This window comes from Pterocles gutturalis, unplaced genomic scaffold (genome assembly GCF_000699245.1).
Source record: "Pterocles gutturalis isolate BGI_N339 unplaced genomic scaffold, ASM69924v1 scaffold2834, whole genome shotgun sequence".
Taxonomy (NCBI): domain Eukaryota; kingdom Metazoa; phylum Chordata; class Aves; order Pterocliformes; family Pteroclidae; genus Pterocles; species Pterocles gutturalis.
The window spans coordinates 308,641-333,017 of NW_010135536.1; the positions used below are offsets into that span (position 1 = coordinate 308,641).

General features: G+C 34.8%; 1 protein-coding gene across 1 annotated transcript in view; it reads right to left on the bottom strand.

Moving 5' to 3' along the window:
- The window catches only part of LOC104467951 (ERC protein 2), a gene marked incomplete at its 5' end in the record, with an annotated part of 266,693 nt that overhangs the window by 233,714 nt on the left and 8,602 nt on the right, over positions 1-24,377 (bottom strand). Inside the window, one exon of the mRNA XM_010081926.1 lies at positions 4,780-4,917. Within this exon, the coding sequence (XP_010080228.1) occupies positions 4,780-4,917 (138 nt within the window). The remainder of the gene's footprint in view (positions 1-4,779; positions 4,918-24,377) is intronic.

The window sequence follows — 24,377 nt, forward strand, 5'->3', positions numbered from 1 at the left end:
AATGTCAAAAATGTGTTAAAAGGTCCTAATATACCATGTTTTACTTTATTAACAGCTAACTTGCAGAAATCCCAACAATGTGTTCTTGTTTCACTCTTATTTGCATTGGCGAGCTTTCCTTATGCACGAAACCAGGACCTCACAGGTCTAATCTATTTGCACTTTATCACAGAAGCAGGAACTGAATTGCCACAGCATATAGCTCTATTATCAGACATACTCAATTGCTTATCTCCTGTGTGCTGCTACAGTAGGACCAACTTTATAAATATCAGCTTCATGAAAGCAACCTCTTGAGCTGCTTTGGGCCAGTCCAAGAGCTGAGATATTCTTTGAAAAGTTTCATGTTAAAACATCAAGGAAGCTGATAGCAGTTTGGCATATTCTGATTTTCAAACTTTTTTTTTAATAGGAGTAAACTTATTTTTGATTTCTTGAGGTGTAACCTTTATTGTTGTTAAGAATTTGCAGTGCTTAGGAGGGGTTCCAAGCTTTGGAGTAAAGAACTGAATGAATACCTTTTCCAGTTTAGTACTGAAATGCACTCAAAAGTGACTAAAGTTGTGCTGATTCATTTCTGACTCCTGACACTAACAAGACATTTTTTTTTTCTGTTTGACAGAACAAATTATATCAGCAATATTGCTGGAAAAATGCAAAGATTAAAAGGAGTAAATGTCAGGAAATTTTGATGCTGTATATGATGTCTACAGTAATTTCTCATTTAGTGTTACCAAGCTACCTGATCACTAAATATGAAAGGAAAAATCTATCAGGGACAGATACTTGGAAAAATCTGTTTTCATGAAGGAGTCATATTTTCTATATTTTCTAATTCAGAGACAAAATCTCAATTTTATCTTTAAAGATAGCTTCATAATTCATTCATACACTATGATCATGTTTTAATATTTTTTTCTTCCCATAGAAACTAAGAAAAGCAATTGTGGTTAACTAAACTGGTATAAATAAATTTGATCTCTATTTTAAAAGAGCTTCCCATGTTGCTCTTGGAGTACAGTTTCTTCATTATTTTTTAAACTAAAATTCTAAAAACTCTTGAAATTACAAAGAATTAAGATAAAGCCAAAAATTGTGCCTAATCTCAGATAATAAAACAAGATGATATAGCTGCAAAGTAGATCTGATATCACTTCTAGGAAAACAAGCAAAAAAACCCAACATATTTCCATGGAAATCAGGTACTCTTGAATGAAAGCAGCATCCTTTCTTGATAGCATTACAAATTTAAATACTATTTAAGTACTTATATTGATGCACTTGTTGATAAGAATCTATCACTAAGGGCTCTGGTTTTGTCCCATTTGGACAAAAATCTATTCATATTTCTACAAGTATTTGCAGTGCAAAAAGGTAATAACTATTGATAAGGTCTGTAGGTCTTAATGCTACTGCAGACAGGAACAGGGGTAAGAAAGTTACTCACTGAGAGCAGCCAGGATGATTTGGAAAGCTGGACACAAACAGGAATGAGACACATACGCAAACAAACTGTCAAGGTATTTAGCTGTCAGAAGACACAAGAAAACTAGATATAATAGTTCATTTGGAACTTCTAAAATACGCCTGCTGGCTTCTCACAATGTGTAAGTACATCCCAGAAACTACATTTAAGTTGAGAAACCTACCCTTGAAAGCATGGCCTTCAAGAAACTTACAGTGGGAAAGAAATTGGGAATGATATCTCTGTACAACAACCAAAATCATACAGAGGGATGCTTTTACCTGGGAAACTTCCTCCTTATTGTGTCTAATGCTCTAAAATCAAGTACAGTGTTTCTCAAAAAGCTCATATTCATTCTACTCTGCAGTTTGCTTTTCTCCTTTTTTTTACCCAATATACTAATCACTTCTCAACCGTAAAAAAAATTCCTAGTAGCACACAGTGACTGGTTACATGTTAAAAGTGATAAAGCTCACGTGTAAAAAAAAAAAAAAAAAAAGGCTATTATTTAATAATTCCATGTATCTTTTCCTTAGATTAACAAAGTAGCATTTCTGAAGTGATATAGAACAGGTGTATCACTAACATATAAAGTACTTCCCTTCATATACTGCTACCTCACTTTTACAAGTAACAATCTCTCCATAAGTGGTTCAAACAGTCACCAGAAACCACAGCACAACTCAGCTCCACACCACTTCTCAAAAGCATTGGCTTCCAAAAGATACCACTGCCTTCATCAGCTGCGAAAAGACAGAAATCTCTGTGGCAGAGCAAAACACCCCATAGCATTCATTGCATACGTGTCTCAGAGTAGCCTGCAAACACTGCAGGAAAGATGCCATTCTCAGCTGACTGTACGTAAGGCAAAGTGACTACTTTGTACAGAATTCAACCGTAGAGACCCCATGTGAGTTCTAATTGATTCCACTTGGAAAAACCACTAATCACTTCGAATCTTTTAAAAAGTGTCTGTTCATATGTATCCATGCAATTCCCAATGAAGTAGACATTTATTACAAAAATATATTTCAGAGAAGGATCCAAGTTTATCTAATTTTTCCAAAACATTAAAATTAGCACCATTTATCAGACTTTGCACCTTTATTACTGCAATCAAATAAAGCTTGATTTAAAATTTCCATGCCACCAGGGTCTAACGTTGTCACATTTGAAGTTACCATATACACAAAGCAATTCTATAGCACAATTTTTAAACAAACCCTGTGACAAATCCTCACTACAATATTAAAAAAAATATGTGACCCGAGTTTAGTAAAATTTTGCAACTTGTATGTCTGACAAGAATAGAATATTTTCTTTTCAGACACATACAAAACTTCTTCAAAATGATAAAAAACTTTTATATTTATTTATTAGTTTACACTTATTTCAACAGATTTTAGAATGGTCCTGGTACAAAATGACTTGAAAACAATTAATTGCCACTCATTAATTTGGGTTAGGCTTTAACCCAGTACTTCTTAATCTTTTGTATTTCTAGTAGTGAGAATTCTATTCAATACCTCCATGCTAGCTGCTTCTACTATGAACCCTGGCAAACTGTCATTAATTTAATATTTTCAATAGGGAAATAACATTACAATTGAAGACAGATTGCAATTTAGCAAATTACCGCAACTAAGAAGTATTGCAGAAGTGCATTTTCTCTGAAGTGCTGCAGATATAGCTGAGGCAGAAAATAGGATACAAGATTTCTTTGGCTTTTGACAAACTACTTCACGCTCAGTTGCACAGGAGAACTGGCAAGACCACAGTGTGACACTCACTTTGCTTTCTACATCGACAACAGTTGCATGATGGTTAAAGGACTGTTTGAAACTCTCAGCTGCCTCTATGGGCATTTTGGGAAAGTGACAACGTAGACTACTCCAGAAAAGATAGTTTATCAGGAGGGAAAACAGATTTAAAAGTACTTTATGTAATTTTTAATAATATGCTGTGAGATTGGTGAGTACTGTGTCCAGATTAGCAGTCGAAGATTAACAAAATGCATGTTAACTTTCTTTACTGCATAAATGCTGTAAAACTAATCCAGATGAAGCCACACAAGAAAGAGTATGCCAACTTTATTCACTGTTGTTGACCAAGCAAATTTTAGTAAGGTGATTAAAATGTAAAAAGAAATCAAAAATCCAACATCAGCATTTTAGGTGTTTAGTGCCAACACCAACCACAGTGGCATTTTAAAGTCATATACAGTCATAAATACCTTCATAGGATTACACACTGCAGAATAGGACCTAATACTTTAATTAGTTGCACTCACCTGTGCACATTTAAGTGATATATATTAAGATGTGAGCTGCAAAAAGTGGATAGTTGTACTAATTTTTATGGCATATAAATTCACTTGGATTACCTTGTATTCAAAGTTAACTAGAAGAAAAACTCTGACCTCACTGAAACTGGTAGGAATGTTGTCACTAATTTAAACAGTGCAGATTTATCCCTTCTGCTAGAATTTTCAAAATTAAGGCATATAGTTTTTAAAGGGGAAAAAAAGGTAATTCTCCATTCTGTTATGCAATACAGTTTCTCTTATAAATTAAATGTAGGAAACCAATAGCATGAACAGCAAGCCAAGCTAACAGTTGGTACTAATTTTCATGGCATATAAATTCACTTGGATTACCTCGTATTCAAAGTTAACTAGAAGAAAAACCCTGACCTCACTGAAACTGGTACGAATGTTGCCACTAATTTAAACAGTCCAGATTCATCCCTTCTGCTAGGAATTTTCAAAGTAAAGGCATATAGTTTTAAAGGGAAAAAAAAAAAGTAATTCTCCATTCTGTTATGCAATACAGTTTCTCTTATAAATTAAATGTAGGAAACCAATAGCATGAACAGCAAGCCAAGCTAACAGTTGGTACAGTCACTTGCTGTTGGCTCTTCGGTTAGGCTCTGCTTAACAGACAAAAGAATAGGATAATAAAGATCACAAAGCCATAAAAATACCCAAAACTTTGCCTTCTTTAAGTTAGGTGTCCACGCCTTTCAGTTCTTTCAGGGAACAACCACTCATCCCATTGACTAAGGGAAAATCTTCCCATGTCCCAGGCCATTTACCCCATGCCCATTTAAAAGGGCAGCCTTCTTTACCTCAGAGTCCTGTTTCAGTTCATCACCAGGAATCACTCCTTGCTCATCCTACCAGATCAGAGCCACCTGCTTTCCTGACAAGGCCCATGGGCTTTGTCAGAGATGCCAGACCAACTTAAAAAGACATTTTCCGGCCACTCTTCACCTACCAGAGCAGCACGTAATGCTGTTCCATAAGAACACATTACCTTTTCTGATAGAGCTTCTTCTAAGGTCGCTAGCGCTGTGTCTGTGTTACTAGAATCCGTCTGTAATGACTTCACTCTGTCTTTTAGATTAGTCAGTTGTTTGTCTTTGTCCCTAAGTTGCTCCTGTAGATTTTCAATCTGAAAATTAAAAAAGATGATAATATTCATCAACCTTGTCTTAACATTGAAAGAGGGAGTTAAGTGCTAGGATCAATCAAATGCACGCTATCACACATATGATACATACACCTCAGTATAATGTCACATTTTTACATGGTATAATATCATTTTTAACTTCTGTCCTTTCTATTATGTTTTTCTTTGCTAAAAAAAAAAAAAAAGTATAATTTTCTAATTATAGGAAAAATCTCAGTGCAGTGAGGTGTTTGATTATTTAAATATTTTCTGATATTAATCACTTTAGTTTAAGGTACTGCATTATCTCAGTAATTCAAAGTATGTGTGGAATTACCCCTTTAGATTATTCCAGTTGCAATAAGAAGGACACAGAAAGGCAGAGGCAAAGTGAGTTCAGTGAGCCTTAAGCTGAGGAAGAAGATGATAACCTACCTATCTAAAGCCCTCTTCTATGTGCCCTGCTGTAAAGAAAACTCACCTGGACAGAGATCAGGATGTTTATATTTCAAAAAGCCAAACCCAGAAACAAACAACTAAAAACCCCAAACAATCCAAAGGTCACCACTTCCATTCACTTTCTTCATCTCCATGAAGATTTAAGGTATGTCACTATTTTGGATATTAAAACTGCTTTAAACAGATCTAGTTCTTCCACTAACAAATATTTAAACATACTGCTAAGGCACCTGTAAACACACTGGTTTGTTAAACAGGTCATGATTTATAGTGGTTAAGTCAGAAAGGTTTTGCACAAAAAATTATCCACAGGACCATGTGGATTTTGGAAGCAAATCTGAATAAAAGCACTCAGCTTCTGATTGTCATGGCAATCACTTTCTACGGCTGTAAGTCTCTGCGACCTTCTGGGAGCAATGCAGAGAGGACGTGTTATTTCATATGTGTAAAATTTCATTAATTGTCTGTCAGAAGAATCAATTTCCCTTTATCCTATGCTCTCAGTGCCACTCACTAGTCTGCCACTGGCATAAAACCAAAAATTTGTTCCATAACACTTAACACAAATAAACAGTAACAAGAAAATTAACTAGTCATTATTTCAGTATGCCACTTTATATAATGTGACAAAATATGCCTAAATCCATAAGGTATCATTTCTTCAAAACTGGTTTTAAATACGATGTTAAAATTAGACAAATTATTACTGCCAACACAGATTCAAATTCTTTCTTTCATCAGAGATTTTACACTTTGGATCATGTTCGGTTGCTACTGAAATGAATGAAGTTTTGCTGTTCATTTCATAAAGTAATGCAAATTTTCTCACGGCCATGTCATTTCTACTTAAAACAATTCAGATTTTAACAGAGTCAAGATCCTTCATAATTAGTGTTAAACTGTATTTAAAGATTCTTTTACAAATCCAAAGCTGAATTCAATGCATGTGCAGCTCTGCAGAAGTCAACAGTCATGTCAAAAAAAATTTGGTCTCCATATGCTAAAACGTATCACCAGAACCAAACACACTTTAATTTGGGGCATACATTGCTAAAAATTCTCTTCCTACTACATTATACATGTGCAGGAAAAAAGCCTGAAGTCAAGTTTTCACATTATATATATGTATAATCAACATACCATAAAATCCACAGTACAGCTGTGTGCACTGCATAAAGTCTGTTCAAATAAATTTAAATTTTAAAATAAATTTAATAAAAAATAAAATTTTAAAAATGAAAGCAAATTTGGAGGAGCACATTCCAAAAATAAATTCTTTATACCAGTATAGCAAATACAAGTATTATTTTTTTTTTCTTTTTTATATACGTAGTTTGCTATGTCTGATTGCTGGTATGGGCCAAAGATTCCATTTGCTCTGTAAACTATAAAATACTAAGGTACATACAGAGGTTCTTTGGGAAGACCTGACATAGAGTAACTCACTCCTGTAAGCAACCTCTCGTAATATTTTTCTTCATGTATATATTTCATACAGGTACAGAAATAAGATACATGTGTTAATGAGTTAAGAACTTTTTATTTTATGGCATGTGTATTAATCACATCTAAAATTACATTAACTGGCATTCAGAGGACTGCACACTGTGTTTCTTTCTTTACATTTGTCCAAGTATTGACTCCAACAACTACCTCATGACACCCTGTGGAATACTTAAGCAATTGCACATTTCAGCTTCACCAAAATAAACTCAAGCAAAAAAGGAAATAAAACAGGAGAGTGAATATTGATTACATGTTCTTTGAAACAAAGTTAAGATCTGGTCCTTTATTATCATCAGCTTGACCTACCAATTCTAGGCACCCTAATTTAAAGTACTTATTTCCTATGCACAGTGCTTATCTGAATTCCACAGCATTTACACGATTTCCTTCCTCTTAAAACTAATTTAAAATATGATCCAACCCTTAACCAAGAAAACATGTTCTAAAATTATTCAGCATTTACAAAATTCTTTCCTCAGAGGTAAAGAGAACAGGCAGCAAATTAAAAACATCCCCACTGAATCACAACCGCTTTAAAATAAGTCATTCAATTCGTAGTCCATAGATAAAATAAGAGGAAAGGATCTGATTATTCTTCTATTTGTGCTATATAAATCTGAAAGAAATAATTTGATGGCAACAGTACCACACTGGGGCATGTGAAAGTAGAATCACTGCTGCAGAGTATTTGTTTGTTTGTTGGGATGGGCACCGGATTAGTGAAGATCTGCTAAGGCAGGCAAGATTTTTGACTTGTTAATCACAAAGAGTTTTCTCAAAAAGATTACAGGAGACAAAGAGATTGAGCAGTCTCATGCTACGATCTTGGAACACAGGATATGATTTAGTTCTTCCTGGGTTTTTAAACCCAGAAAGAACAACAAACCCTTTGGTAACCTCTGTCATTCTCCAACATATATTTGGGTACAGGCATATATGTAAGGATACAATTTTATTGCTGAATAATGACTTTTGAGCATGCCTGAATTCAATTTACGACAGGGACTGTTAAGAGTTTCTTAATCCTCAAGCACTTATATTTTTATCTGATAGGAAATTAGTGACTGTGTAGTTTTGTCAACATGTAATTCTTACCTCTGTAAACTGCTATGTCTCTGTGTCATGAGCTGTATGAGAAGAAACTGCTCCATTCTTCCTGTATTTCAGAAATTGTGTCTATTCCCAGAGCTTTGAGACAGACTTGTATTCCTTTTCAAAAAACAATACCCTTAGAGATAAATGTCTTTCCTATGAGGCATCCTGTCAATAAACTGCAAGTGCTAATCTTGTCACTTTTTGATGATGGTCTCAGGAATGCTTCTTAAATACTCAAGGGATTAAATTAAATCTCACCCATAGACAGGCTTTGAAATTCTGCAGCAACCCAAGTCCTCAAAAGAAAAATAACTTTCATTATCAAAATTAAAGAACTGTACTATGGAATTTGCAATAAAATTATATAATCAAAGAAAATGTTCCCTGCTATAAAAATTTGTGCTTAGAGATATGCATTAAAGTATAAGAGAGTTTAAGACAGTGTAAGAGAGAATTTACTGAGACTTCCTAGGCCTCCCTAGTGAAACCATGAAGGCATATACTTAAACTTAGCTCCATGTATTTTCCTCTCTGTTCTGTATTTGAGTTTTAAATAACTCAGAGAACACATATTTTGTAACACTGGCTTTTTTCATCCTAAAATTGATTTTGTTCCATTCTAAATTTCTCTATGCAGAACTCTTTGAGATTTGTTTCATACTAAAACACAGGTCACTCTTCCAGTAAAGTAGATCAATAATATCAACTAGTTTAATTTAAAATTGGGGGGGGGGGGAAAGAACTTTTGTATGTATCATTTTCATTATGTACTAAAAAAAAAGTCTATTTTAAGAGAACAAATTTGACTGAACAATTTCCCAAGTACCGTTAAGTTATGATTCTACTTTAAATAGTTAATGGAATTAGGAAGAGAGAGAGATTTAATAAACAGCATTTCTCCAACATGAGCATTAACTATGACTACTTTAAACCTTAGTTTTCATTCTCAGACTTTAGCTGCTGCCTCACAGATACACATAACAAAAGACAAAATCATAACTATTAATCGAAACAGAAAAAAATAGTTATAGTTCAAATGCAAATACTCTAAATGTCTACTTAGATGCAATTTATTTTTATTAGTAAGACTCATTATAAATGTTCTGTCTCGTATAGGCCTTTCCAGAAACATATCAGTTTATCCCAGAACATGAAACCAGCTTTGTTAGTGAATCTGCAAAATAGATGTACCTAAAGATGTCCTAACATCTCCGTTTGTTTACATGTGTGTGCATGCATAAATTGTAATGAAATGATCGCACTCAAAGAGTTGCAGTCAATGGCTCGATGTCCAAATGGAGAACGGTGATGGGTAGCGTTCCTCAGGGATTGGTATAGGGACTGGTGATGTTTAACATCTTTGTCGGAGACAAGGACAGTAACCTGATGTAGTGGAAGGCATCCCTGCCCATGGCAGTGGGGTTGGAACAAGATGATGTTTAAGGTCCCTTCCAACCCAAACCATTCTACAATTCCATGGTAAATACAAAGAAAAAACCGAAATAGTTTTTCCCTACCATGACTGTAAAAATATTACTACCTGAAAGCTCAATATACAGAGGTATAGTTTTTGGAAAGCACTATAGATTTTTAGCCAGAATTTTTTACCAAATGATGTACGTTTCTTAAATATCAAGTCAGTCAAAGTATTTTAAAATTAACAGGCCTTACAGCAGCTATTTGAAGTTCCAGTTTATGGGGCGAGATGGGGAAGCTATGGCTCCATATCTTCCCCCTAATATTAATGATATGACCTAAATACATTTTTCAGTTTAGGCAGGATTTGAATTAACAAAATTAATTAACTGAAGGGCAGCTTCTGCTTCAACAGTTTAACACTGCAGAATTGTCTTTTGTTTTGAAAGAGACTAGCCCCAAAAGTGCTTCATTGTTCAGTACCACTACCTTTAACTTTGTTTTTCTTTCATTTAAGTAGGTAGAAAAACATTAATTAGGAATTTTTTTCAAGTCACAATGCATATACATTTATCTTCTAAAAATTAAAATAAATGTTAAATTGAGAAATTATCCTACAATATAAAACTCTTTAGAATATTACAAAATAGGGGTTTGATGCTTGCAACTAAATATATTTATTGAAGTGTAAAATTTGCACTAATCTTTGGCTTTTGCTATTTGTATCATGACACAACAAAACACTCTTGGATTTCATAAGCAGTTCCAATAGCTACCTAAACACTTGTTTATTTCTCAATAGAATAAAGCTTCTTACCTATAGTTGCCCATTGGACAGTATGTTTTCAATTTAAAATATTTCCAGAGTGACTTCCTGTTACTGCTTTCCAAACTTATATTTTCCAAATTGGAGTAATACAGCAGCATTGTAGTTATTTCCGACTACAACATATCTCACGGTTCAATAGTATCTTTTAGCTTTATATTCTTTAATTATTTTGCCACACAAGACTTTCTTAAACATCAGAGACTTCAGATGGCCCAAAGCACATGACCGGCTCAGTCCTACGCTGTCAATGTGATAGCAGACACTAAATCAGAGACAGTAACAGTATTTCTAAAGCTGTTCATAAATTTTACAGAACCCTTTAGGTTATGTAAAACAACACCTTCAACCATTGACATGGTGTGTGCCTGAGGAGAAAGCAGTTTCCAAATCAATGGGTCTGTAAGATTTTCACAAAAGATGACTGATCTGTCTGAATAGTTTTTACCTCAAACTTCCTTCAGGACTACAGTTCAATGTAACAAAGCGCAGCTGCACTGCGATGGTCACACAAAGGAGCTAACGAAGCAAACGCTGCTTCAGACATCATCTCTCACACTAACCTGATGACAAGAGCAATAGAGAAGTGGCATGAGCTAGTAACTACCCTGTTGCTACCTTCCCAATTCATATAATCCAAGCAGGAGAGAAAATAATCCTTCTGAATTTTGCTCTACTTGACAAGTTTACAAAATGGAAAAAGACATAAAACCATAATCAGAAACCAGAAAAAAAATGTAAACAGAATATTTTTCCTAAGGTACACATAACATTGTTTCCCTCAAAAGTTACAGCATTTCTGTGCAGCACATTTTCTACTTCTTCAAGCTCATTAAGTTTTTGCTGTTAGGATCACATAACTGATCAGATTAACACTATGGTTGGAAAATTTACTTTTATGGTTGTTCATTATTCTTATATCATCAAAGACTTTTTTTTAACCCACTACATTTGCATCATTAAGAACCACACTGGTTGTGCTGATTTTATTCAATATAACAGAATCATCATCCCTGCTGCTTCATTTGAAGTTGCTAATCTTTACATGCAAACGTTGTCTCCAACAAAGTAGCAAGTGCTCTGGGCCAGGAGGATGTCTATACAGTGTTTAAGCAAAAAAAAAGGCTTCAAATTCTAATTGGTGTCTTCACAGAAATACTGCAATATAATATACTACAGCATTTGACAAATTAAATTGAAGCATTCATGACATTATTTTTTTCCCAGTTAAATCACCTCATTTTGTTGGGTGTTATCACATTATTTATTGTATTAATGTATATAATACCATTTTAAAACAATTCTGTGTAAAATAGCTCCAATAAAACAACACAAATCAATAACTTACCTAAGACGTACCTTTCTCTATACTTACAAAATGGTACTATTACCCAGTATTAACACTATCAACCAGGAATTTACAGGGAAACTATACCCCATGGATTTATGCTGTCCCTTCTAATATGTGCTGACATGTTAAGTAAGCCAAGTGTACCATTCCAGAGAGAACAAATGCCAAGTCTTGGGATGACATACTAAGTACAACTAATTTTCTTAGGCAAGGCTCTGTGTATAGAGAGTTGTGAAAGACTTCATGAGAATTTGATCTCTGCCTTGCTCAGTGGCTAGAACAAATTATCTTCAAAAAAATCAGCACTGTGAATTATGATGAAATTCTGAGCTAGAGGAAAAATGCTTCATGTTTGTTACCACTTGTATTCAAGGACTATTCAAGATTTTATGAAAGCTACTCACTCACACATTTATGTCCAATTTCTTGTTAACCTGTAAAAACTGACGTACTAAATAAAGCATTAAAATGCATACTGCAAATTAACCCACATAAAAAGTTAACAGAAAAACAAACATATAACAGACATGCATATTATATGTTTGCATCTGGTATGAAATACCACAGAAAAGAGAGGGCAACTCATTTTTCATAACAGACATGGATATTATATGTTTGCATCTGGTATGAAACACCACAGAAAAGAGAGGGCAACTCATTTTTGTTTATTCACAAGCAAAAACTTATGAAGCTGAATGTGTAAAATTACAGTAGTGTCAACGGGACATGAGACAGAGATTATCAACTGCATACACCCTTTAAAAGAAATAAACTAAGCAGTCTGTATGGATAACTCCTTATGCAATTGACTGAAGAAGAAAAACATCTGAAGATATTACCAATAGAAAGAAAGTGGACATGCAAGATGAGAGGCAAAGATGACATCGCGCCTCTTAAAAGAGAGAGCTGGAGATTATAACAAACATGCAAAGACAGAAGACAGAAAACAGTATTTTGGATTAAAAAATGAGGCTCCTATTACTAGACACTAAAGCTGTAGTAGCAACCAAGCGTAAAGAAAATAGCATACAAACAAAAAGAAAAGTTTACACAGATGCTGACATCTGGAGATGGGAATTTTCAAGGAATGAAATGAAGAAAAAAGAACAGGAGACAGGAAGGAAAATGTATAAAAGCTATGGAGAAGTAAGGAACAAACATGGGCACCAGCTTCAAACACAAAAGAAAAAGGGCAGCTATAATTTGATTTGATCAGAAGGATCAACATTACATACCTAACAACAAACCAATCAAAAAACATTTCTAAGAAAAATATGAGAAACGGTGTAGTCAGGCCTTCATGGGATTAAATTTAGTTCTGCTTCAAGATACACACAACTTTTTTTGTATGAAAAAAACCAAAACCTACAACACAAACAGAGAACTAAAACAATTTCAAAGTCAGTGTGCATATGCTCTTGTAAACATGTCTGAAACATAAATCTGAAATATTTCAGCCACTTCCACCACTGTCATCAAATGCCTTTACTATAAGAAGTTAATATCATCGTCGATTAAATAAGAGACACTCAACAAAAGACTGCCCAGAAAAAAAAAGAAAAAAAAAATCAAATGGATCCATACATTTCTAACAACCATGAAGATAAAAACTAGAAGAGGATGGCAGTACCACAAGTGGCTATGTCACCAATAAACTCCCAGGTCTGTCACCAGAACTGTTCCATGCTTAATTCCCCAGTAGCACCAACAAGGCCTTAAGGAGGAGAGAGCAGAATAAGCAGGACAGGGTATTCCTCTGCTTGTACAGGTTATACTTCCTGTTTGAATTATTAGTAATAGCAGCAAGTACTGCGTCAATAGCGTTCATATCTTTTTCTCTCAAACTGCAAAGTCTGAGCTATTTTCAAAGCCATTAATGAGAATTCAGATACTTATTTTCCAATGTGGCTTTCAGTTTTGATTTGCTTTTTTCTTTCACTTTAAAGAAACAAATAAGGCTGAAAATTTCATATACAATTTTTATACCTAGGTTAACAGTCAGACTCAAGGATCTTAAGGGTCTTTCCCAACCTAAATAATTCCATGATTCTGTGAAATGTTACTAATTGGTCCCAACACTTACTTGTTATTCTGGAAGGGAAAAACAGAAGAATTCATACTTTTATTTATATTTTTGTATTTTTACAATGTATGAAGTATAGCATGATTGCAGTAATATATTGAACTTGATTACAAATACTTTATCAGAACTCCCTAAAATAATAGGAAAATCCATTTCTCACATCTCCTTTTTCCGTTAGTTGATAACTAAATGACCTTTTTTTTCAAAATTCTCACATATTTCACAGGTACAGTAAACTGAAAAGAAACAAGGTCTTCACAGATTTGCAGCACCTGAAGCCCACTTTCCACAGAATCTCTACAAAGAAAATTTCATCCCTTGAACACCTTTTAACTGTCACAGAAACACATAGCTGTGGGTCTCTGCCACCTGAACAAGACCAATGGTTCTTTTTATATTGTAACCTACTACAAGTGTTTTGTCAAGTTTGTTTACAACAAATCTCTATCCCAAGGAGCAAGTGATTTAGGAATACAGGGATATTTTAATATCCAGAAGACATTCTTGCTACTAAACAGTTTAGTCCTACATGTTCACTCTCTATCCATTCAACAATCCACTCAACACATTCACCACAGTATTGTTGTAAAGCTGCAAAGACTAAAAAGGATATGATTAACGAACACACTAAATTTACATTGATATCCAGCTTCTGAACAGATGTTACACAGTAATTAAACTTTCTTAAAGTAGGCTGAAGAAGGCAAATAAAGTCAGTGGTTGAATCAAGAGATCTATTCACATAACGTACAAGTACTTCCCATGTCAATATATGTTCTGTATGATTCAGTTGATACTCCATACATTTAAAAAACTGAGTATTTGTAAAATCCTAAAGAAAACAGTACAGAAATGTAAAGTATCACTGCCGTATGTAAAAAAACCCAATAGGATTGGAAGCTTACCTAAAGAAAAAAGAATATACATATCCCCTTAGTTCAGGAGAGGAAAACCATGGTATAAAGAAGGAAAACAACCTATGAACTGTTGATAACTAAGAGAAAATATATATAATTTACTGGGAATGTGCAGTCATAATCTCTGATCAGTACCTGCAATAAAATGTTGATATATGTCACCAGAAAAAAAAAAAATTCTTTATTTTAATCAGAAACATCAGCCTACTATCTCATGTACATGTAGAAACCGAGAGCACCCTATTGCATCAATAAACAGAAGCAAATGCAACTAAAATTGGGGATCAAAAGTGATAAATATATTTTCTTCTTCCTCTTGCAAAACAAGCATGCTTGCTCTATTGCACAATCTCTGCCGGAAATATCTCCCCCTTTTTAACTTACTGTGAGATTCTAGATTCCTTCCATAATACAGGATTAAAAAGGACAGTCAAATGCATGGGTACAGGAAGGAATCAGAGGAATCAACAAGCATTAAGAAGGAAGACGTGTGCTGAGTTTTCATACAGAGAGAAGAAAACTCCCCTAAGGCTGCCTGGGGAAGGGATCTGCCCTCAAGTCAGCTGATACTTTTACAGGGCTATAAAACCAGGTCAGTGGGCAAACGGAGCCAGGAGAGGAGAAGGCTTGTCACACAGAAAGGAACTCCTGGACTGAAAGCTTGGCTTCTGTTGCCAGACTCCAGCTGAGAAAGAGCTGGAACTTAATGCTAAAATTAACCTTCACCAGGAAGCTAGCCAAAAGAAGCCTGGGCTGATAATATCCACTTGTGAATCTGGAAATACTCAGTCTCTGTCTCCTTCTCTTCAGGGACCAATAAATTCTCTGAACAAAACAGCTTGACTCTTGGACTCTTCTAAGCAGGACTCAGAGTCTTGTGAGACATCCATTGAAAAGTTTTTTGCTCTCATTATATGTATTTATTGTGATATAACTCAAAATGCAATAGGTATTTTCCAGATAGTAAATATAATAATACAAAATAGACTAACACATAATTACAGTTACGACACATGAAGATGTGGACATTCATTCTTAACAAGCAAATGCTTCTTATAACAACCGTCTGTGTATATTTTCAAGGTGAGTTGGCAGGGGATGAATACCTACATCTCCCGACATTTTACCGGTTAACAGGTAATGACCGATTGCTGAATTTTTTTGAGGTCTAGCCCAACTGCACATTGACAGCAGCTGAAAATATGACCTGTATTACTTCTACAAGTTAACGATGAAAGATAATCATACCTTTCTGCTCAATCCTACTTTCAGGCATTTGAAGACATCTGCTGATTTGTTACTCATGACCAGTTTTACATTATTTGGTACAGGTGCATATAAAACAGGATACGTTAGCACACTCAACAATTTTTCAATAAAATTTTGCATGGAAAACTGTCACACTATGTTGTATGCAAGCCAGAGAAGTACATATACTCTAATCTAAACTCTCATGTAGAAAGAAGCTGCTTTGGTGTGTTTATACTTTCAATACTAATTAAGATGAACAGTGATATACGTTTTAGTTTGTATCTTGTCATTCCTATTATATCTGTATCAACTGGGGAGACTTGGGGGCCTCTGCCCAGATTAAAATATTACAGCACGACTCATAAATAAGTTAACAGATAGTGGGAAGAGAGAGGCAGCAGACAAGCTGCACTTCAAGAGCTACAGAAAGAGAGCAAGAACCAGTTAGACAGTAGTATGGGAAGTCTTCCAGAGCAATGAACACAGAGAAATCAATATGCTGGATAACATGAATGGGAAGTAGTATAAGAAAAAACAAAACAAACAAACAAAAAACAGAAAAAAACCCCAAACAAACAAAACACAAAACAAAAAACCAACCAAACAACACAGATGTGTATGTTGTGTGCATTAAAATACACAGATATATAAAGGGAAATATGTACAGAAACAGAAATATAAGATTTAAAATAGATGACCAATCTGTTCTGAAAGCAGATTTAGGTTTTGGTATCCAAAATATCACAAGGAAGAAGCTAAAAAGCATATTACCTTCTTTTAAATAAAATTATTTCGCTTTACAAGATGTTATTAAAGTCAATGTAGTTATTAAAGAGCAATATAGTCCTGATAAATTAATGGGAAGCATTCATAATTTAAAACAAAGCAGTAAAACAGAAACAACCTCCATCAGTAAAAGACTAAAAGGAGTTTAGAAAAATAACAGAAGGAATGATTTACCATAACTTATCCTGAGTTATGATTTTACATACTTAGGAAAATTATTAAGATCGGAAATCAGACAGACATCCAGGGAAAAAAAAAAAAAAAAAAAAAAAAAAGACTTATTTTTAATTACAGAAAAGAGCCATCATCTAGAGATCTGAATAACAGACAGAAACCTTAAAAACCGTACTTCATTTCAAAGTGAAAAGGTTGAGCAGGTTGTGACACAGAGAGGCTGGAAGCCCAGCTTAATCCCTAGAGAAAATGCAACGTTTTCATTCACTGTAAGAATCTCCTTCAAATCCTGCTTGTGGGCAGCAGAACACACTACGATACTCTAAGATCCTTTCCATGACTGTTGCCTACATTACACCTGGCACTGAAAAACCTCTGGTAATTGATTTTCCTTTCCCATTCACAAGCTATCCAGTCACTTAACAGATGCTTGTCAATCTGACTTCACACTACTCTTTTCCTAAGTTTTACACTGTCCAAAATAAGTTCTCTAATTTCAGGATATTAGAATAAAAAATGAAGCTCCGTTAGTCTTAGCCAGATACCTGTCCCTGTCAGATCTCGAATTATTTTTAGTCTAACTCTCTCCCATATATATTATTGATCCAACAATGAGATGTCTGAAATCAAGCATGGTTTTTCAGGTGGGGTGACACAAAGGCCCTCTAGAGAGAGGTTATCAACTTTTGTTCTGCTACACAGTATTTCTGCAGACAGAAATGTTGGTAACTTCTACTACCAGATCCCATTGCAAATACTCCTCTAAATTGATACTAATCACTCCCTTCAGACTCCTGGCATTAACACTCCAAATTTCTTTTTCAGGCTAATCACCATTTCTTCTTCCCCATCTGCATTTAAACTTTTTTTCCCCCCTAATTGAAATACTGAAGAATATTTTCTAAATGAAAATATTGAAGAAAGCCATATCCAAGATAAAAATCTGCCTTCTCACTACAAGTCCCTCTCATCTTAACTGTAGTTGCTTGTTTATCCTTTTTCATACTTCGTCAATCAACTTAAATCAATGCAGGGATTTTTTTTATTACCTCAAGGATTTTTTATCTTTTATTCTTGCTCTCTTATGTTCATTCTTTCCATATTCAATCCAGAACTATTATTTATAATAAAATATTTCTAGCCTAGAAAGTCACTGCTCCATTGAGATAACATACATATCTTTGTGGACAAACAAGTTAAAGAATTAACACAAAATTTAAACTCTATCATAATGTGTAGTCTTCCCAGGTTTTTTGCTCGTTTTTCATACAGTTTTAATTTATGTACATATGCATTGTAATACTTCCAGAATATCTGCTTTGTTTTTACTAACACCACTATGTATTTCTATTGATGGCTTAGGGTTACCATTTAAATCGCCAGCCTGAGTGAAAGAAAAGAATACCTTTATTTCCTTTCCTGGAAAGTTTAAAGAGATATTTAACATGCTTTGTAAGGTTTGAATTTGAAACTCAATACATCTCTCATTTAAACAACTCCTATAGTTTTGATTCCAATGGAAAGCTATAAAAGATACAAGAGTCTAGACAAAAGCAAAATAAATGCACATTTAAACACCACACTGTGCTACAGAACAGTGTAACTCCAGCCATATACAATTACGAGTATAGCAAATTCTTAGCATTTACTGTAGCATGGTACAACTAATTTTGTTAGAAGACTTTGGCCATAAATTACATTATAACAGTAATTATATATCTCGTTATATTAACAGTTTCATAACAGGCCTTATACATATAACTGCATGACAATATGAAACATACTTAGTATGAAGACATCAGAAGTACAGGCAGATAATTCACTTGAGAGTTAATGTAAGATTTGTTTGATTGTTCCAGAACACAGAGAAGTCAGTATTCTTTCTTTAATTCAGAGGCTTTCAGGTAAGTGTACTGCTCTTAATTCTAAATGATAAATTGATTGTATAGAACTCATATCACAGACATTTCACACCTGAAGGGAAAAGAAAGTGCAAGTACAGTGCTTTAAAACTGCTTTGCCATCTTTAATCCTTAATTACATACCTCTTACTATAGCCTTATGAAATTATTTCAGAGATTTCCAATATTCTCTTATTTCCCAGTGTTCCTATAAAATAATCTAAATAATAATATAGTACTTCATGAAAATAAACTGAGGAAAAATACTAAACTTTACACTTCCTTACTCTACAAGTAAGGAATAAGGGGGGAGACAGGTTGAAGAGGGAGGAGGGACGACATAAAAATGGAAAATAATTTTAAATTTAAAAAAAAAAAGCTGTAATACCAAAAATTTTGCATTGAAAGTAAAAATAACAGGCCTGCCCCCTAGCTACTATAAAGGATGGCTATATGAATTCAATACAGCTATGCTGATTTCTACTAGAAGAGCATCCTGACCTTAGAAATTGCATTCAAGAGCTTGTAACAGCGAATCCAATTTCACATGGTACTGTTTTACAAATATACACTATTTTATAGAAGTGCCAGTGGTAAAAAGTAGGAAAAAACCCACAGCAGTGGAGCTTAAAGAGTTAGGCAGGAATTAATCAGAAATAATAAAACCCTTTCTACTGGGAAGTCTCCTTTCAGCTCCCTGGTTACAGAGGCCATCTATATTCATACATAAGGTACAGTCTAATGATTTTACATGAAAGAAAAGCTGCAGAAGGATAACATACCTCCCTGCCCTCTTTTTAAAGATGACTTTTCTTAATCATTCTAAATTGCCATATAGTCAAGGCACATAGGTTTACATCAATTAAGAGTTGAAGTGTTCAAAATGTTCATTCGTGAACTAAGATTCTTGTTACTATGAGATGTAATTTAATATTTGCACTATAGCTACACGAAAGACAATGCACATATTGAGTTACACCATTCGTTACTGCGGGCCAGACACAGTCTTTCTATGTATAAACTATCAAAGCAGCACTAAACTTAAACTGAAACGTTAAACGCAGAAACTTGGATGTCTTTAATCAACATCTGCTGAACAGTTTAGATTTTCTATAGCAGCAAAGGCAACACAGCAACGCTTTTATATAAATGTCTGAATAGGAAGTAGAAATAATCTGAATTAGTTCTGTGTTTAAGATAGAAAGGACATTTTTTCATACCAAAAGTAAACTGGTTTTTTTCTTTCACTGAATTTCCTTTATCATGTATCTCCTCCTAAAAAACAGCAGATTTGTATGTGTAAGTTAGCCTCATTCTACTATCATCAACTATAGAAAAATAAAGGAAAAATATTATAAAGTAGATCTAGGACACTGAAATACTTTTTGCCCCAACCCAGTCGTTGATGCCTAGGATTTATTAATCAATGTAGTCATCCTTATTCATTTGGCTTTTGTAATTTTTTTTTCATTTATTGTAAAAGCCTTGAAGAAGGGATCCATGGAAAACACTCATTGTCCCTTTCGTAATTACAGGAAAATTCATTGTAGTATCCTGAAGATGCATTTGGAGGTCATCTGCTACTGCAACATCAGTGACACTGACCTCAGACTATACTAAAACTGATAACACGCTTGTAGTATTTTTTCTCTGATGTCTATTTCTTTGCTTATTTATGCCAGACATTTAAAAGTTTATCTTAAAGAATTATATAGGATAGTGAGAAGTTTCAGCAACTGTCAGATACAGTTGTCTCTTCCACAGCGTTAAGCCCTTGTAGCTCGATGTTCGCTTCCGCTACTACCCGAAACATGTGCCCCTCTCCATGATGGCATTTGACAGACAGGAGATAAAACCTTCAGAAGAGTGTTGAGTTAGGAGTTTTCAGTTCAGAACACTTTGAAGTCCTTTAGAGATGATGGCTATATGAAAATACATTACACAGATTGACTACTTTATCTCTGTAGTTCTGCAAGCCTTAGAATTGTTACAGAACTTAATTTTTGTCAGGTTTTCTCCTCAAGAATATGCACTTAACTTTAAATGTAAAATTCTTTAGTAAAATTATTTTTAAAAACTTGAGCACTGCTTAACAATGAAACTACAATAGTCTGACAACACTTCCATTTTCAGTGTCTCCCATTCAGAAGATGATAGGTACTACTAATGGTCTGGACTTTTTAAAGGACTGAACGATGGCCAACTCAATGACAAAAACCTGTCAGACACAGGGAAGAGCTTACTCCAAAACTCAGCATATATAATTTTCTACTGCACTACTCAGAGAATTTTTATTTTAGCATTAGTACAAAAAGTTAATCAAGTAGTTTATGAGTGTTAATTGGGATTTCTGTAAATAGTATATTGAAACTTAACCAAAACCAAGCAAATATCTTCCTGTTCTGTTCATGTGCCTTTTTTGGAGTTTTTTAATAGGTTTTGCAGGAAAACACTTAAGGCAGGGTGGAACCAGTGACTGCAGCACTGCCCATCCTCTTCCCACCCCAGAACCCCTCTCCCCCCCAAAAAACAGATTTAGCTTCTCTTACTGAGAAATACATCCTGCAGCGTGAACTGTAGCAGTGCTCTCAATAAGATAGGTTTGACAGCATTAAACATTGCTGTCGGCATTACAATATGCCCAAAGAAGGTGAAATGCTCCTGCCTTGCCAGGGCAAGGCAGTTCCCAAGGATGACGGTATAAATTGGCTCATTTTGCTGCCCCACCTGCAGCTAGTTGTCTATGAGGTGCCTCTTCTTCCCCCTTCCCAAAGTTGATTTACAGGGACTTGTGGAAGGTGTTGTAATTCATACATTTCAAGGCAGAGGCTGAATTATACTACATTTCATAAAATGACAGTATACAAAAATTAGTAACAAATTAAAGAGTGCTAACAGCAAAAATTGTTAAACATGTAAAATGCAAGAATCATGTTTTGTAAACCTAACACAATCTACAAGACTAGCTCCCATGGATAGTTCACAGGGATGATCACTTCTGCAACTGAATTAGCAAACTCCTGTTTTCTATTACCTTCCCAGGTAGTCTAGATTCTATACTTTGAAGTTCCTCACATTTGTTCAGCTGCTTACTATCACATCCACCTCCTGACATGCAAAAAATCAGAAACTCTCAAAAGTCATGGGTTGGTTTTTTTTTTAAAAACAAACATTCAAATCAAGCTATTTATGGCTCCCATGACAGACACAACAAAAAATCCAGACTTAACCATAGATTAAGATTTTGGGATAGGTCACAGCAGGTATTTCACTCAAATTTAAAATGCACTTTTATATACTCTGAGTCCTGTCTATCAACAAGCAGCTGCTTTAAGACAAATAGTTTACAAATTCATGCGGCTTTAGCAGCCTCTAACCCTCACTCAAGATCAGCAGAAGCGCTACAGAGAGCAGAAGTTCCCATGGTGTACAGTCACTTTGGCAGGGGTTAAATAGAGCAATAAGGGACTCTGTGCCTGTCTAGGGACATGAATGGAGATTTCTGCTGTCAAACCAAGGCATCTCTTAGGGAATACATAGGGTGGGCCTGATTTTTCTCCCAGATAAATAAGGGTTTACACTGGCATAATTACCTTTAGTAAATTTACTGCAGATTTATTCCTAAGTGAATGGCAAATGGGCCCAATATTTGTTTCATATATAAAAGATTATGCAATGTTATGCAATTTTTCTTTTTACTTTCCAAGAACGACTTTGCTCCATTCTCTTTATTTCACTTTGATCTTAGCACTGTGCCTGGCTAGGCGTTAAAAATTAAAGTCAGGTGTGCTAGAAGGAAGTGAATTAGATTCAGATTCCATTCTAAAGTTGGATTTATTCTACTCATATTCAAACATACCACTGCTGATTCTACCACCAAGAAATACATACTACTTGGCAACAGGAAAATTATCAAAGCAATCCGACCAAATTGGCACCACTAGCTCTGGCTACATCTGGTAACAATAACATGAAGGGAGAAGTATGAAGATAACAATTCTCATTTATTGCTACCATTAAACTTATCTGCTTGCGTATTCTCAAGTCTTTGAACTTCATGCTTTCACAAAGCCAGTAAGAGCTCCACTCAAAGGTGAGGGGTGATGCTTTTCCAAAAGTGATAAAATATCCAATTTACTGAAGTATTAGAGTCTCTAGTCACAGACTGCTCAGTCAGACAGACAGCAATGGAATACCACCAGGAAAGCATGACTGCCAACATCAAGGAGCTCTAGCAATACATAAATTAAGGTGTTTGATTCTATACCAATAAAAGAGCAGAAATTTAATATACTACAAAATTGGTAAAAACCAACTGCTAATGCATAAGTGTACTTTTCACAGTTATTAGGAAATGTTTCTTTTTATTTCCAGATATAACAAACTTGGATATACATCAGGTCAACTTGCAGATCAGCTGCAACTGCCTATCCTGGGCAAGGAGATGAACAAGGGCAGTGAGATCTACTTTCTTATTTCAGGGTAAGGTCAAGATGGTTTATCACATTAACAAGTCAGAAAACCACTACATTGATAAATATTTCATGCATCAAACTATGACAAAAACATCAATCTCTCAGTCCAAATAGGCTCAAGATCATACAGAAAATGTACCATTTCTGAAATCACTCAAGATTTAAAATTGTCTTCTCATGGATTTTATTGCACATAATTAACAAGCTGATGAACTTTTTTTCCTATGAAGCATTTCATAAAACTATGATTTGCAATTTTCTAGCAATTTTTAGCTAAAAATATGCTAAAAATTAATAAGGACCATTAATATAAAGACCTGGTAGCAACACGTTTGAAACAGCGTACTATAACCATGATACAGAACCATATGGACTGTTCACTGAGATACAAAATTTCTCATTATACTTTGCATATATGCAATCTTAGTAAACTTTGAACTGTGTTTGAGACTTAGTTTTAATAGGTCAAATTCCAGTATGAATGGGGCATTACTTCAAACGAAAACAATAATATCCAAATATTTTGTCTCAATTTTCTAAGTAACATCCTCACTTTACCTGAGCATGAAGTAATTATAGCTTTGAAATACTTCTAGCACTAGCAAAAATCTCCCCAAACTAGTACCGTCAGCAGTTGCTCCTGCTATGCGTGTAACAGTAAGAAGTATATATAACATCTCCAAATATACTAGCCTGACAGGATGCACAGTTCCCAGCTTCACAAAGAATTATGTTGAAGGCAACAACTTATGTATCCCAAAGGAAAAAGATATGAGCTAGACAACTCTACCAATATTGGCGCAATCACAGTTATGCCATGTAACAAAATACGATATACAGAATAAAACAACTGCTGCTTTAGCTAAAGTATTACTTGGCAACATATTCCCAGCTTGCCACCTTATATATTCTGAGCTCTAGAGCTACGCTTTTAACATACATGTATTTATTCTACTGCAGAATATGCCTAAAATGGTAATCTAATGCAGTGGGTCTGAATTTTGGAGCCTGGCAGAGAGTACTTCCCATGCTCAGTTACAACATATACAGAGAAATGGCTACTGATTCAGAGAGGCAGCTGCAGCGTATTCCTGTGAATCCCCCTTTTCAATGTCGGCATCAGTCAGAAAAGGTGAGAACCCACCCAGCCTCCTTCCTCCCCACCACAAATCAGTCACCTCGCGCACTGAGCCTGAAAGAGCTGTCAAAAAAGATTATCATGT